The 17,286-nt window shown below is 42.2% G+C and overlaps 1 protein-coding gene across 4 annotated transcripts; it reads right to left on the reverse strand.

Moving 5' to 3' along the window:
• Window positions 1–205: 205 nt before the first annotated feature.
• Window positions 206–13,999, reverse strand: C2H5orf24 (chromosome 2 C5orf24 homolog). 4 transcript variants are annotated; one of them, XM_012505033.2, is made up of 3 exons: window positions 13,737–13,999; window positions 4,596–5,025; window positions 206–2,587 (listed from the first exon to the last, which is right to left on the reverse strand). In XM_012505033.2, the coding sequence occupies exons 2-3, from the start codon at window positions 5,020–5,022 to the stop codon at window positions 2,547–2,549; spliced, it is 468 nt and encodes a 155-aa protein (XP_012360487.1). In that variant the 5' UTR covers window positions 5,023–5,025; window positions 13,737–13,999; the 3' UTR covers window positions 206–2,546. The 4 variants fall into 4 exon arrangements, with proteins under 4 accessions (XP_012360487.1, XP_012360486.1, XP_003266443.1 ...); XM_012505032.2 differs by lacking the exon at window positions 13,737–13,999 and adding an exon at window positions 13,085–13,284; XM_003266395.3 differs by having other exon boundaries at window positions 206–5,025.
• Between the last annotated feature and the right edge of the window lie 3,287 nt (window positions 14,000–17,286).

The raw sequence follows: 17,286 nt of genomic DNA on the forward strand, positions 1-17,286 counted from the left end.
GAGCCGAGAAGGTTAAGGCTGCTGTGAGCTATGATCACGCCACTGAACTCCAGCCTGGGTGACAGAGTGAGACCCTGTCTTAAAAAAGAGAAAAAAAAAAAGCAAAATTCTAAGAAAAACACAAGATCTACAGTCATGAAAAAGGTTTACCATTTACCACTTAAGTACTTGAAAAGTACCATACTAAAAAACATAGTAAACATAGTTGGTTTTAAAGTAATTACTTTATTAATAAATATACATCCATATGATGATGTAGATACAAATCATGAACACTACTCCATTCCCATACACATAATTGCACACGAGTAGCTCAAGTTCATGGACATAAAAACATACACAGTATCTATTCAGACTTTTTACAGCAGAGGACAGCGTGCTTATTATCAGTTAATTGGTAATTATTTTCTCCAAAATTACCTGTGGAAAAAGGAAATTCTGAAAACTTAAAAGAATCAAAGTGATCTGATTACTTTAAGTCACACACTTGATTTACTATATAGCATTAAATTTTCCAAAAATTAAATACATTATATGTGAGAGCACAGATTTATATATTTGGAGGAGGGGGGGAAAAAGGAAAGATTCAGATACATCCTAGAGTTTAACAGCATACAGTTAAGCTATAATAAAAACAAAAATAGAATAGCATCAAAATTTTTTATGTCCAAGGAAAAAAATCTTTTGAAAAACTGTTTTGAATTCTTTATATTCCTATAAAGGGACCATAAAATTTTACTGCATATAGAGACAATGACCGACAGAGTAGCAGTTATCAATATCCCCTGAATTGTTCTTTTAAAGCTTCTTAGAATATAAAGGAGAAATTTACTTTTTTTTTCTTTAGCTCACACACTGTGGTTATTTTTACACTGAATGGGTCAACTTTAACCTAATAAATGGACCCAAATATATATTTTTTTCTCCTTAACTCAAAGAAACTCTATTCTTAGTTCATGAAAATAGACATGTAAATTCACACAAACATCAGTTTGGAATCAATATTACTTTGACAGATGTTTCTTTTAAAAAGTAAATAAAAAATATAAAGAATTTTTAGTCTAATTAAAACACTGATTTTTTAAAATGTCCCTAAATATTAAAAATTAAACCAGATACTACTCATTTTCTTCCAATACATTGTGCCAATATATTTTTTAATATCCAGTGCAAAACTCTAAAGATAGTATCAAAATCATCCTAAATATTAGTTTTGCAAGGTTATATCTGTCAAAAAATGAAAATTTCATCTGTTATTAGCTCCTTATTTGCTAATATAATAAATAAGGCATGTTAAAGTACTTTTTAAAGAAAAAAGTAATGCAAACTTACTTGAATTGCAGATCATTTTCTGACCAACAGTTTAAATATAGAATAATGAAACCTATTTTGTGAAGAACAGAATTACACAGTATAAAATTAGTAATTTACCTTTCAAGAAACAATCATACAGTGGGGGAGAAAACGCCAGTTTTCCCCAGCTGATTATATTAAAGTATAGGCAACTGTTTAACATGCTATTTCAGTGTTTATCATAACAAAAGACAGTGTTACAAAAGATGCACAATGTAGTCTTTAGTTTATATAGCAGTAAAAATACTTTAAATTTTAAGACTTCATTCATGTTATCACTTAGATGTCTTTCTCTTCAGCATGGCACCAGTAAACTGTTCACAGGGAGAAAAGTAAGTGGAATCAGGAGATGCTCACCAGTGCATAGATATAATACTCCAGGTAACTGCTCAGATGAACAGTAAATTCGGCTTACTAAATGATGTTATCCATTTACAACTGTAGCCATTTGCCCCTCCCGTTTTTTTTTTCCTGGGACATAACTCCTGATAATAAACACTGTTATGAACATGCCTCCTTTAGTTGATCTCACCATTTCATAAACATGTATACAAAATTCATTATACAATAATACACCTGTTTTATCTTCTGACACACAGCACAGCACCAGTAAGTAGATGTGCTGGAGGGTAGAGGAAGAGGAATGAATGTAGGAAAGGCAGGGGAGAAAGGGAAGGATATGTATAACAAAATAAGGAAGGAAAATAAACTGAAAGGGAAATAAATGTCAAATGGACTTACTATAAAACACAACAATCAAATCTTTGACAATGGTGTGCATTATTCTATGGTAGAACATTAAACAAATGTCTTTAGAAACTGGCTTGAAAAAGATTTCTAAGCAGCCAGCTGCTGAACATCATCTTGAGAAACAGCTCAATGACAGATACATGTGGAGAGTAGGTAATGAACATATGAATAAAGAGGCAAGCATTTGTGTGTGTCAGAAGTTATACTGTTCTGAGTAAATTATTAAAAATCTTGTATTTTAAGCTTCTGCAAGAAAAAGCTCTTGTAGCAATTTAGCTGCCAGAATGTTATAACTGATTATGTAGCCATCCAACATCGTTCTCTATGGTTTGTGCAAAGCTAATATTGTTGAGGTCACTGTCTTAGATGCCAGTGCACATAGTCCCCACATACAATGCAACACCTCTTACTGTAAAGAGCAGCATAAAGTCCAGCTCATTGTGTCAGGCATCACTGGAACACCTGAAGGCTTGCTGCTTTTTTCCTGATAAAAAAGGTATGAAACATGACATCCATTTGCAATCAGTTTGCATTAACTAATAGCAAGCCCAAAAAACACAACATGTGCCCTTTTAAAATTTTAATTATTTTAAAAGTTTTTGGGTCCTGCAATTCTACATTTTAATCTCAAAGGCATTTAAAATCCCAAATACAAACATTGTAACTTTAAAGTTCAGTGGAATTTTTTCAAGTCTGAAGTTTATGATATTTTATTTAGAAGAAACTCAGAATAAATAAAATGTGTAACAAGAAGTATTACTTTCAGAAAGGAGAAAGATTTTCCTCTGTCCCTACTATACATATCTACCTAATACTTTTTTTTCCTTTCTATCTTGCTTCTAAAGCAAACATCATTGGGGAAAAAATCTTTTGGATGAAATGGTCTCACTGGAGCCACAATAAGATTTTTAATTAAACTAACCAACATATTTTTTACATGTTTCATGCATAGATGGATTCCTATATGTTTCTTAATATTTGGGTTCTGATGGTCAGGAAACTGCATTCTGTTTATACCAGTTTTACAGTCTACCATTCAATTTGTGTCCTTTGGTAGATATAAACCTGAAAACACAGTAAGTGCTAATGCAATGGGACAATTTCTGAGAAAAACTAAAAACGTTCCAAATAAATGAGCAACATCAATAAATGGTTTTATTTATTTATTTATTTATTTGAGACAGAGTCTTACTCTGTCACCCAGGCTGGAGTGCAGTGGCACAACCTTGGCTCACTGCAACCTCCGCCTCCTGGGTTTAAGCAATTATCCTGCCTCAGCCTCCCGAGTAGCTTGGATTACAGGCGCCCGCCACCACACCTGGCTAATTTTTGTATTTTTAGTAGAGATGGGGTTTCACCATGTTGGCCAGGCTGGTCTTGAACTGCTGACCTCAAGTGATCCACCCGCCTCGGCCTCCCAAAGTGCTGGGTGTGAGCCACCATGCCCGGCCAATAAATGTTTTTAAACATAATACTTAAAAATTTTCTATATGAAAGGCAAAATATAGTGACTATAGCTACATGCAAACCTAGAGAATGTTTCTTTTTCTATTATATGAAATATGCTATCCTCAGAATGCACTATATTTCACCAAAAATGTAATGTGCAGTTTTTATAAAATAGTTTAAATTTTCTGTAAATATGAATTGTTTGTAGTGTTTGGTATATATGCTCTTAGGCAATTAAAAAATACACAACCTATCACTGCTCAAAGGCAAACACTAAAGAATTATTTCAGGTATAATGGTTAAATCAATTAATGCCATGTAGATCAATAAATTACAAGCTGCTTAAACCTAGAACATTAAAAATAAGTTTTTTAACATTTGAAGTGGATGTAAATGCCAAAGCATACAAATATCTGTGTCCCATCTTGTGAAAATAAATGTTACAAAAACTCACACAGCCATTACCTCAAGTAATCCTGATTCATTAGTTTGCTTTTTTGCTCCATCAGTTAAAAATACATTAGTGTCTTTATTATATTGTAAGCTTACTTCACAAACAAATAGGTATAATGGTTTCAGTTGTTTATCACATAAAGCATCTATTTAGAACAGCCCCAAAGTAGTAATGAAACATGAGACATGACCATAACTCTAAAGGAAAAGGAAAAATGATTTAGTTAGGTGTTACACTTGAACCTATGTACAAATACAATGCCACTGCTCATGCCCTGAGTGCATCTGTCAGCATATGGCAGTTTTTGAGCAAAAGCAGGAAAAAAACCAAACAGGAAAACAAATTTGGAAAGCCCAGGCCATAAAATTATGTATATCAAAATAAAACCAAGAAGCTTTGGGATTATTCACAATCTTCCTTCTAAACCTGGCCCTCTTTTCCTGCCTCATTCACTCATTGGGTGGTTTGACTTCACTGCTAGTTTCCTCTACCCCATGAACTGCTCTGCCATGCATCATAGGGTAAGGAAAAGCAGCAGTGCCACAGCCATAACCAAGATCGGCAAGACGGGATAGAGCTTTAATGCTACCTGGAGGTCTGCCTGGGCTGACTTTGTATCCCGCAGCTTTAGTTGTCCCCAAAGGTCTGCCTGGACTTGTCTTAAATCCAGCTGCTTTGGTGGTTCCCAAGGGTCTGCCTGTGCTGGTTCGGTATCCTGCTGATTTGGTGGTTCCCGAAGGCCGGCCACGCTTACCAGATCGGTTGAGATTCTTCTTTTTCTTTAGTTCGTCTTTTATTTCTATGCTTCTGCCACTTGTAGTCTGCAAGTGTGTTTCATTTAATGGGTCTTGCCTCTGACAAACCATTGGTTTGTGGTTGACTGTGTGGCTGTATTTGCTTTGCTGTGAGGAATATATGTCAAACTGATCAGCAGCTCTCATGGCATCTTCATTGAGGCAGGAAGGCTTGCCAGGCCCACAGAAAGCTGGATTACTGCTGGCAACAGGATGCATCATTTTCTACCAAAAATAAAAGACAAATATATATATAAATACAGATACACAAATACGTATCTGTATGCAGCATTCAGTGAGAAAACAGTCTGTCTTCCAACAACTATGCAGGCTACCTAAAATTAGGCTGACAGGCAGGACTCCAGACCACTTACAAACAAACACACATCAGCAGATTCAAGGATACTTCTTCTCAATTTAATCATGGGACAAACATCATATAAGATAACTCTATTATAATACTGATTTCATAGCTATACTATTCTCCAATTAGGAACCAGAAAAGTGTGTAAGTCAAAAACAAATGTTCTATTCTGTGGGCTTTTCTCTTCTAGATTACTAAACCTCAAAAGAATAACAGTAAATCCAAGAACTTTTATTAACACAATTCTTTTTTTTCAGTTTGCCTGATGTTCTTAGAATGCCTCCTGTTGGCCTTTTATTGTATTTCTCACATGTATACTTCCGGCCTGACAACAGTTTCCACAAGATGGACACTCCATCGCTATTGTAATTTATTATTTATACAGAACCCTGAGTATATGTTACACTTCACAAAAGACAGAATGTGCCAAGCAATGAACACAACCTCTACTGCTTCTTGGCCTTTTGGCTAAGATCAAGTGTAAAGAATACAATCTCTTGGCCCAAGGTACTGACTACCTTCAAACATCGTCCATCCCAACAGAAGGCAGTACCAATACAAAAGGTAAACAAAGGTTTCCATTAGCTAAAATGAGTGAACATTATACAAATGCTTAAGATTTATACTACAAAAATATGGATAACAACCATAATAAAATACCTCCTTTTTAAAAAAAAATTTTTTTGAGATGGAGTCTTGCTCTGTCGCCCAGGCTGGAGTCCAGTGACACGATCTCAGCTCACTGCAACCTCCGCCTCCTGGGTTCAAGCGATTCTCCTGCCTCAGCCTCCTGAGTAGCTGGGACTACAGGTGCCTGCCACCACATTCGGCTAATTTTTGTACTTTTATTAGAGACAGGGTTTCACCTTGTTGGTCAGGCTGGTCTCGAACTCCTGACCTCGTGATCTGCCCGCCTCAGCCTTCCACAGTGTTGGGATTACAGGCATGAGCCACCGCACCCAGCCAATACCTCCTATTTGTAAGGTATATTTATCAAGACAAAAAGTTGAATGTACAAGATTGCTTTCTCCCTTGATCATAAATATAGTGTGGATCATCTTCCCTTACACAAGCCCTGTGACTTATTAAAGAACAGTCCAGCCAGGCATGGTGGCAGCAGCTATTAGGGAGGCTGAGGTGAGAGGATCACTTGAGCCCAGGAGTTTGAACACAGCCTGGGCAACACAGCAAGATTCCTGCTCTTGAAATAGAAAAATAAAAAAATAAATAAATAAATAAAAAAAAAGGTCCAAAGTCTCTATTTTGTCTGTAAGGACATCCCTGTGATTTTTTTTTTTTTATATATAAAGGACTTATTAAAACCACTACCACAACAAACTAGCTCTAAATAGCCATATCATTTAGACAGAGGAAATGACAGGTTTTTTGTTTTTTTTTTTAGGTGGAGTTTCGCACTTGTTGCCCAGGCTGGAGTGCAATGGCACGATCTTGGCTCACCGCAACCTCCGCCTCCTGGGTTCAAGCGATTCTCCTGCCTCAGCCTCCTGAGTAGCTGCAATTACAGGCATGTGCCACCACGCCTGGCTAATTTTTTATTTTTATTTTGTATTTTCATTTTATTTTTTATTTTTTTTTAAGACGGAGTCTTGCTCTGTCACCCAGGCTGGAGTACAGTGGCGCCATCTCGGCTCACTGCAACCTCTGCCTCCTGGGTTCACGCCATTCTCCTGCCTCAGCCTCCCAAGCAGCTGGGACTACAGGCACCCGCCACCACACCCGGCTAATATTTTGTATTTTTAGTAGAGATGGGGTTTCACCGTGTTAGCCAGGATGGTCTTGATCTCCTGATCTCATGATCTGCCTGCCTCGGCCTCCCAGAGTGCTGGGATTACAGGCATGAGCCACCGTGCCCAGCCTGTATTTTTAATAGAGATGAGGTTTCTCCGTATTGGTCAGGCTGGTCTTGAACTCTCAATTTCCGGTGATCCGCCTGCCTTGGCCTCCCAAAGTGCTGGGATTATAGGCGTGAGCCACCGTGCCCAGCCGGAAATGACAGTTTTATAGAGACTACAGTATTATGTTGTGATGAGGTAAGACAGATAAAGATATGGGTTCCAATTCGGATTTAGAAAGAGTCACAAATGTATATTAAGGTCTAGCCTCAAGTTGTTAGGAGATATTTGTGTGCACCCTTCATACATGTGAGAGTGCACCAAAACCTCAGTTATGAAAAGTTACTCCCAGAGGCTGCAAACAGGTAATAAGGTTAGCCAAAACCACCGTAAACTTACTTTAGTTTGTAAAGGCAAAAGGAAATGAGCATGAAGTCACAGAATCAAATTCTGTTAAATTATGAAACATTTGCTGAGAATCAACAGAGCAATTGGCAAGCTGGCTTAAAGTCTCAATTTGATGGAAAAATATCTACAGTGAGAAGCTATTTGTTTATGGCAAAAGCTTTTCAGACTTGAGAACGTAAAACAAGACTGGGCTAAACACAAATTATTAAGTGGAATAATTTTTTCACTCATTCCCCACAGATACAAGAACTAGATTATTGGCCAGGCGCGATGGCTCACACCTGTGATCCCAGCACTTTGGGAGGCTGAGACAGGCAGATCACAAAGTCAGGAGATCGAGACCATCCTGGCTAACACACTGAAACACCATCTCTACTAAAAATACAAAAAATTAGCTGGGCATGGTGGCACATGCCTGTAGTCCCAGCTACTCAGGCGGCTGAGGCAGGAGAATTGGTTGAACCCAGGAGGCAGAGGTTGCAGTGAGCCGAGATCATGCCACTGCACTCCAGCCTGAGTGACAGAGCAAGACTCCGTCTCAAAAAAAAAAAACAAAACAAAAAAGACTAGATTATAAATTATCATTTCACTAGCTCAAATTCTAATTTCAGATGAGAAAAAAGGAGACTCTCAAGATGAGTTCCAAATATAGTATTGGCTGAAAGTTAGCAATTTTTTAGCATTTTGTTATGTGCCAGGCAATAAGCTTGGTTCTTTGCACATTATCTGATTTAATCCTCAGTACAAGCCTATAAGGAACATACAATATTATTAGCTCTATTTTACAGATTTTAAGCATTCTGCCAGGGTCACACATTAGGAAATGGTTAAGCCAAATATGACTTTTGATAATTCAACTTCAGAACCAACAATTTGCAATGTAGCATACCATGGTTTTTCAATAGCAGCACTGTCATTTGGGTCAGATAATTTTGTTGTGGTTTATCCACTGCATTGTACAATGTTTAGCAGCATCCCTGGCCTCTACCCACTAGATGTCAGTAGCAACACCTCTCTCCCTTCCCCTAAATAAGTAACAACCCAAAATTTCTCTAGATATTGCCAAATGTTCCCTGGCCGGCTGGGGGAGGCGGGGCGGAGAATCCACCCTTCACCATGAAATCACTTGATTATACTAAAATGAAAACACGGACCCAACTTAAAATATTCTCGCTTAAGTTTTTATTCACCTTTTTAGCCTCTTCCTCACCAAATATCCACAAATTCTTTCTTACTGCAAAGTCAAATAGATTTGGTTTCCAAATGGAAGAAAAGCAAACGCCAGAATTAGTAAAGACAACCAGGACGGCCACGATGGCTCACGCCTACAATCCCAGCACTGTGAGAGGCCAAGGCGGGCAAATCACCTAAGGTCAGGAGTTCGAGACCAGCCTGGCCAAAATGGTAAAACCCTGCTTCTACTAAAAATACAAAAATTTACAAAAATTTTGTGGGAACAAAAAAAGTTCTGTGACTTACCAGGAGGGTAACTATATATATATATATATATATATGTATGTATTTATGTACGTATAAAAAGTGTGTGTGTATATATATGTGTATATATATATACATGAACATTCATAATCTATCAGAACTCAGGATATACAGTCTCAGCTTACATTATGTTAGGCTTTTAGAGGCAAAATGCCACTATCCTTGACTCAGATATCAATCCACACTGAAAAAAACATACTATTAAAAAATTAGACGTGCGGCTGGGCATGGTGGCTCATGCCTCTAATTCCAGCACTTTATGAGGCTGAGGCAGGCAGATCACCTGAGGTCAGGAGTTCGAGACTAGCCTGGCCAAAATGGTAAAACCCCGTCTCTACTAAAAATACAAAAAAAATTAGCCTGGCATAGTGGTGCACGCCTGTAATCCCAGCCACTCGGGAGGCTGAGGCAGGAGAATCGCTTGAACACAGGAGGTGGAGGTTGCAGTGAGCCAAGATAGCACCATTGCACTACAGCCTGGGAGACAAGAGTGAAACTCCAACTCAGAAAAAAAAAAAAAACCACACATGCAATTTTTAAAAAGCATGCATCTCGGCCGGGTGTGGTGGTTCACGCCTGTAATGCCAGCACTTCGGGAGGCCAAGGCGGGTGGATCACCTTGAGGTCGGGAGTTCAAGACCAGCCTGACCAACATGGAGAAATCCCTTCTCTACTAAAAATAAAATTTAGTTGGGCATGGTGGTAAATGCCTCTAATCCCAGCTACTCAGGACATTGAGGCAGGAGAATCGCTTGAACCTGGGAGGCGGAGGTTGCAGTGAGCCGAGATCATGTCACTGCACTCCAGCCTGGGCAACAAGAGCAAACTCCGTCTCAAAGAAAACAAACAAACAAAAAACCACGCATCTCCATTTCTCCATTCCTTCAATATTCTCCAGAATTTATGCCTTTAGTTTGTATTGTGTAAATTTAGTTCGAACATAACTCACATTTATTGAGGGCCAACTCCATGCAAAACACTATTCTAAGCACAAATCGACAAGAGTAAAGCTTTTTATTCCAGTAGAAAGATAATGAGACACTGACTTGGCCAGGTGTGGTAGCTCATGCCTGTACTCCCAGCACTTTGGGAGGCTGAGGTGGGTGGATCACTTGAGGTCAGGAGTTCGAGACCAGCCTGGCCAACAGGGAGAAACCTTGTCACTACTAAAAATACAAAAATTAGTTGGGCATGGAGGTATGCACTTGTAATCCCAGCTACTCGGAAGGCTGAGGCAGCAGAATTGCTTGAACCCAGGAGGCAGAGGTTGCAGTGAGCTGAGATCACACCTCTGCACTCCAGGCTGGGTGACAGAGTGAGACTCTGTCTTAAAAAAAAAAAAAAAAAAAAGACACTGACTTAACATTTCCGAAGTGCAGGGCTTCTGTATGTTCTATATATTCCTTCCCTGCTACTGCCAAGAAATCAGTACATTCTACTTAATAATTAATAAACAAGCTGGACAAGGAATTTAATATGAGAATTACTCATGTAAATAATTAACTTTAAAAACGCAAACAGAACTAAAACCAATCCTTTATTTTCAGACTTCAACTTTATTAAGTTGGGAATCAGCACTATTAGATGCTCGTGTGCATAACCATCACTATATATTTACATGTAGGATATTTATGTTTATATAAAAAGTATTTGCATAATGTGAGCTTAACCCTGCACTCCATAATGCCTTCCTCCTCCCACTTCCGGGCTAACTATTGTTGAAACACTTTTTTTCTTTTTTGAGACGAAGTCTTGCTCTGTTGCTCAGGCTGGAGTGCAGTGAATTGATCTTGGCTCACTGTAACCTCTGGCACCCGGGTTTAAGCGATTCTCCTGCCTCAGCCTCCGAAGTAGCTGGGATTACAGGCACGTGCCACCACGCCCAGCTAATTTTTGTATATTTAGTAGAGACGGGGTTTCATTATGTTATGTTGGCGAGGCTGGTCTTGAACTCCTGACCTCGTAATCCACCCGCCTCGGCCTCCCAAAGTACTGGGATTACAGGCGTCACCGCGCCTGGCCTCTTTGTTTTTTTGTTTTTTTTTTTTTTTTTTGAGACGGAGTTTCGCTCTTGTTGCCCAGGCTGGAGTGCAGTAGTGCAATCTTGACTCACCGCAACCTCTTCCTCCCGGGTTCAAGCGATTCTCCTGCCTCAGCCTCCTGAGTAGCTGGGATTACAGGCACATGCCACCATGCCAGGCTAATTTTTTTATTTTCAGTAGAGACGAGGTTTCACCATGTTGGTCAGGCTGGTCTCGAACTCCTGACCTCAGGTGATCCGCCTGCCTTGGCTCCCAAAGTGTTGGGATTACAGGCGTGAGGCAGCACGCCTGGCTTTTTTTTTTTTTTTTTTTTTTTTTTTTTGAGACAGAGTTTTCCTCTTGCCCAGGCTGGAGTGCAATGCTGCGATCTTGGCTCACTGCAACCTCCACCTCCTGGGTTCAAGCAATTCTCCTGCCTCAGCCTCCTGAGTAGCTGGGATTACAGGCATGCGCCACCATGCTAGGCTAATTTTTATACATTTTTTTTAGTAGAAACAAGTTTTCACCATGTTGGCCAGGCTGGTCTCGAACTCCGGAGCTCAGGTGATTCGCCTGCCTTGGCCTCCCAAAGTGCTAGGATTACAGGTGTGAGCCACCGTGCCGGGCCAAAAGACTCTTTCATTGAAAGTATGCAAGCGATATTTTTTTTTTTTTTTTTTTTTTTTTTGAGAGGGAGTCTCGCTGTCGCCCAGGCTGGAGAACAGTGGCCCCATCTTGGCTCACTGCAAGCTACGCCTCCCAGGTTCTCGTCATTCTCCTGCCTCAGCCTCCCGAGTAGCTGGGACTACAGGCGCCAGCCACCACGCCTGGCTAATTTTTCGTATTTTTAGTAGACATGGGGTTTCACCGTGTTAGCCAGGATGGTCTCGATCTCCTGACCTCGTGATCCGCCTGCCTCGGCCTCCCTGAGTGCTGGGATTACAGGCGAGAGCCACCGCGACCGGTCCCAAGCCACACTTCTTGAGTCAGAATGGTCCAGCGCGGTGGCTCAGGCCTGTAATCCCAGAACTTTTGGAAGCCCAGGTGGGCGGATAAGTTGAGGTCGGGAGTTCCAGACTACCCTGGCCTGGATAACACAGCGAAACCCTATCTCTACTAAAAATCCAAAAAATTAGTCGGGCATGGTGGCAGGTGCCTGTAACTCCAGCCACTCCAGAGGCTGAGGCAGGAGAATCGCTTGAACCCAAAGGCGGAGGTTGCAGTGAGCCGAGTTCATGCCACTGCACTCCAGCCTAGGAAACAGACTCCATTTCAGGAAAAAAAAAAAAAAAAAACAGAGAGAATGAATACTACATTTCTAGATGGCGTGGACTGAATAGAAGCCAAGAGTTATAGAACAGGCTGTGTAGACGATCAAAGGTTAAAGATCATCTTTTTAAATAGTTACTGAGGCCAGGTGCAGTGGCTCACGCCTGTAATCCCAGCACTTTGGGAGGTTGAGACGGGTGGATCACGAGGTCAGGAGTTTGAGACCAGCCTGGTCAACATGGTGAAACACCATCTCTACTAAAAATACAAAAATCAGCCGGGCGTGGTGGCACACGCCTATAATCCCAGCTACCTGGGAGGCTGAGGCAGAAGAATTGCTTGAACCCGGGAGGCAGAGGTTGCAGTGAGCCGAGATCGCGCCACTGTACTCCAGGCTGGGGGACAGAGTGAGAGACTCCGTTTCAAAAAACGAAACAAACAAAAACAACCAATAAATAGTTCCCTGAATGTACAGGAGTCAACTAAAAGCTTCTATATATTTGGACTGTGACTAAATTCGAATACTTAAAGCATAAGCTAAAACTTGCCATCCTTGAAGTTGTTTTATTGTGTTTAACTCCTAAAGTTTAACCCCTAAAATGAGCCATTCTTTATAGAACGATTCCTTTCTCTTCTCTTGAATGTGGCAGTCATTACTGCCAACATAAAGAACTGTAACTATTTTTAGTAACTTCACAAAGCATCCCTGAAGCTTTCTAAACATGGAGAAAGCTTCCTTTCAAGAAACCCAAGTTCTGTTCTCCAAAGATCAAAGATCACATAATTCTCAGAGATTTATTTCAGGTCATTTGACTAACTATTACGTATAATCATATACGTTTCATAATTCTAAATGAAGATTTGCAACTCACCTCAATCACTCTGAAAGTCCATTCAGCAGAGGGAATAGCCACGCACCCTGCCCTACCACGGAAAGTTTTGATAATAGGACGACACATAAATAACGGCCTCCTTTGTCTTCTTCCTACTCGTTAACTGTGCCCCACAGTGCACAAATAAGGACTCTCCTTATTTTGACACGAGGCGTTTAGAATGTATTACCTGTTGTGTGCTGAAAGCGACTATTAGCGTATCGGCAATAACAAGTTTGCAGAAGATGTACGCCACCCTAGAGAAAGGGTTGTGTACCCTCTAAAAAGCAAAATTCATAAGCCGCTGTCCGTCCACTCGGAGTTCCGCAAGCGTAGAAGACCACGGGCACTCCATCACGACGCCGATCTCGAGCCGGCAGGCTTTTATTTAAAGGCGGAGGGCGGACTGCGGATTCTGACCTCTCAAAGAAAAGAAAGGGGGGCTCCCTCCCCGCGCCGCAGGAGGAATGTCCCCCCGTAATGGCTCCACACCGGGGAAGACCAGGCTACGTCCGGGGCCCCTCCTCTCACTCCCGGCTACACTAGGGCCCCTTGGCAGGAGGCCTTTTCTCCCCGGCCACCTAGGCACCCGTTCTCGCCGCCGCCCGACCCCGCTCCCGGCCGGCTGACCAGCCCGCGCGCCCCTACCTACCTCAGCCGCTCGTAGCCCGGACACTCGGCGCGTCTAGGGGCTTCTCAGCGGCTGGGAACCTCGCGCTGGCGCCGCTCCCTCCCCAGCCCGCCGCCTCTGCACGGTGCGGAGAACGGGCCAAGGCGGAGGGGCAGGCAGCGAGGGCGGCGGCGAGGCAGACGCTGGCTCCCAGCACCCGCCGCGGCCGCCGCGCACGGTCCTGCCCCGGACGCAGTACGAAGAGGCCTCTGCCACCCTGTAGTGTTACAGGCGGCGTGCGCGAGCTCGCGAGGGCCGCGCACGCACACGCACACTCGCATCGCGAGACCCGATCTCCCGCCGCCGACCTCACGCAAGCTTTGGGAGGGAGCCAGGCTGGCAGGCTGCGCTTGCGCGTCGTGGCCTTAGGCCTGAGCTGCTAGTGGTCCGGCGTGGGCCGTCCCCAGTGGCTGGGGTTGAGGAACCCACCAAATGGGGAATTAATAACTTCCTTACTTGTATTGGTTTTCGCCACAATTCTGAGATGCTGGAACTCCTTTTGACCCCATTTCTTAGATACAGGACTAATAAATGAAAGTCAGGGGAGTTGGGACTCTTCATGCCCAGGATCATGTGATAATGAAAAGCTTTATTTTATGGGACATCCTGATGATCCACGCGGATTACAGGCGTGAGCCATCATGCCCCACGGAATTGTCATATTCATTATTCCATAATCACAGGAAAGGATGGAACAATAAACTACCGCTATTTTTTCTTGTGAGATATCTGACATATCAGTCACCTCACACAAATCCACTTAGAAGGGATTCATTTCCTCACTCCTTCCTCCTGTGAATTTCCAGATGTCAGAATGGACAGGATCCAGAATTAGGGCAGCTATTGAGACACTTTATTAAGCCCTTTTCCCCCATGTAATGAAGGCTATCTGAGGATGGACAATTCATAGCACTGGGTTCTACCATAAGCACAGCCCTGGGCCAGGTACTGCCCTGCCGGTAGGAAAGAAAGGAGGAGCAACAACTTTTCTGGACACACAAGCCAGGACACAACACACGAAACAAGCAAGCCCATTCATTCAACCTACTGAGGGACTGGAGACAGATAAGCCATGTGAACAGTTGATCAAACCTACACCAGTAAAAATTCTGGACAGCCTGGGTGCGGTGGCTCACGCCTGTAATCCCAGCACTTTGGGAGGCCAAGGCGGGCAGATCACAAGGCCAGAAGTTCGAAACCAGCCTGGCCAACATGGTGAAACCCCTTCTCTACTAAAAATACGAAAATTAGTCGGGCATGGTGGCGCGCACCTGTAATCCCAGCTACTCGGAAGGCTGAGGCCTGAGGATCGCTTGAACCCGGGAGGTGGAGGTTGCTGTGAGCCGAGATGGCGCCACTGCACTCCAGCCTGGGACAGAACGATACTCCATCTCAAACAAACAAACAACAACAACAACAAAGGCTCTGGACACAAAGCTCAGGTGGAATTCCCTGGTTGGGAAGGTAGGATCTTTTTGGCAGACAGGGATTCATAACATGATTCTAAACATCATTCCAACTAGGTGGAGTGATTCACACCTGTAATCCCAGGACTTTGGGAGGCCAAAGCAGGAGGCCAGGAGTTTGAGACCAGCCTGGACAATATAGAGAGATTCTGTCTCTACAAAAAATAAAACAATTAGCTGGGTGTGGTGATGAGTACTTGTAGGGCCAGCTGCTAGGGAGACTGAGATAGGAGGAAGGACTGAGATAGGAGGAAGGAGACTGAGGCTTCCTTAAGCTGTGTTTGTGCCACTGCACTCCAGCCTGGGCAACAGAGTGAGACCCTGTCTCAAAAAAATAAAATGCTAAAAAACAGGATTAATCATGCTAGTGTTATTTAGATGTAAAAATACCAATATAGAAAAGTTAAAATATGTACACAGATTTTAAGGCATATTAAGCAGCCTATCTAAAAACAAGTTTTTTTTTCTAAGGAAGGTTTTTTTGCTCTTAAGGTGGAGCACTCCCATACCATATAATCACTATTCCAAATCTGTAACTCTAAACTCTTGTCTGAAATGGCATTTGTACATAAAAACATTTAAGAAAAAGAAATTTTCATTTTAACAAAGTCAAGTAATTTGCAGGCCCAATGGAGGGGTAGCCAGAATAACAAAGGAAGTCAGACAGCCCTGAGTTTGAATGCCTTTCTGCCACTTGCCTCCCATGGTATTTTGGGCAAGTCATTGCTCCTTCAAAAGTTTCCACATGTATGAAATTAAGACAATGTCTTCCTTGTAGAGCTGTGAAATTAAATAAGGTAATAGGACTATTGAAATATCCATCAGTGGCCAGGCACTGTGACTCATGCCTATAATCCCAGCACTTTGGGAGGCCAAGGCGGGTGGATCCTCTGAAGTCAGGGGTTCAAGACCAGCCTGGCCAACACGGTGAAACCCTGTCTCTACTAAAAATACAAAAAATTAGCCAGGCGTGGTGGGTGGTGCATGTCTCTAATCCCAGCTACTTGGGAGGCTGAGGCAGGAGAATCGCTTGAACCTGGGAGGCGGAGGTTGCAGTCAGTTGAGATCGTGCCACTGCACTCCAGTCTGGGTGACAGAATGAGACTGTATCAAAAATAACTCAGCTCAGCTACTTGGTAGGCTGAGGTGGGAGGACTGCTTGAGCCTGGAAGGCAGGCATTACAGTGAGCCAAGATCACGCCACTGCACTCCAGCCTGGATGACCAAGCGAGATCCTGTCTCAAAAGATAAAAAGAAAAAAGAAAATATTCACCACTACTTAGATGTTAATTATACTATTCTATTTTCAAATATTTACCATTTTCCATAAAATATTTTAAGCTCATACAAGTTATATTGTTCTTGAAAATAACCAAATATAAACATTCCAATAAAATCTTGAATAAGAATTCATGTGAATAAGGCCAGGCACGGTGGGTCATGCCTGCAATCCCAGGACTTTGGGAGGCCGAGGTAGGTGGATTACTTGAGGCCAGAAGTTCCAGAACAGCCTGGCCAACATGACGAAACCTCGTATCTACTAAAAATAGAAAAATCAGCTGGGTGTGATGGTGTACATCTGTAATCCCAGCTACTTGGGAGGCTGAGGCACGAGAATCACTTGAACCCCAGAGGTGGAGGTTGCGGTGAGCCAAGATTGGCCACTGCACTCCAGTCTGGGCAACAGTGAGGCTCTGTCGCAAAAAAAAAAAAAAAAAAAAAAAAAAAAAAAAAATTATGGGGACAAATATTCATCATTACAGCTAAAGGGAATAACTGAGGAAGACTTGCAAAGGATTTGGGTTTCGAGTTTGGATTTGAAAGTGCCAGACATGAATTGGTGGAGTAGAAGCTGTGGTGGCTACCGGGAAGACAACAGCAAGTACATTTATAATGGTGGAACCTTTGCCCACTGAATGCTCCAGGAAAGGTTGGAAGTCGGCTTTAAATGCCACTTTAGTCTGGAGATACTTCACAGAAGCACCATATGCCAGGAAATATCAGCAAGAAATCTCCAGCCAGCTCTCTTTAGAGGGAGATCTAGCCACCAAGATGAAACTGCACAC

The sequence above is a fragment of the Nomascus leucogenys genome, chromosome 2 (genome assembly GCF_006542625.1).
Source record: "Nomascus leucogenys isolate Asia chromosome 2, Asia_NLE_v1, whole genome shotgun sequence".
NCBI classification, from domain to species: domain Eukaryota; kingdom Metazoa; phylum Chordata; class Mammalia; order Primates; family Hylobatidae; genus Nomascus; species Nomascus leucogenys.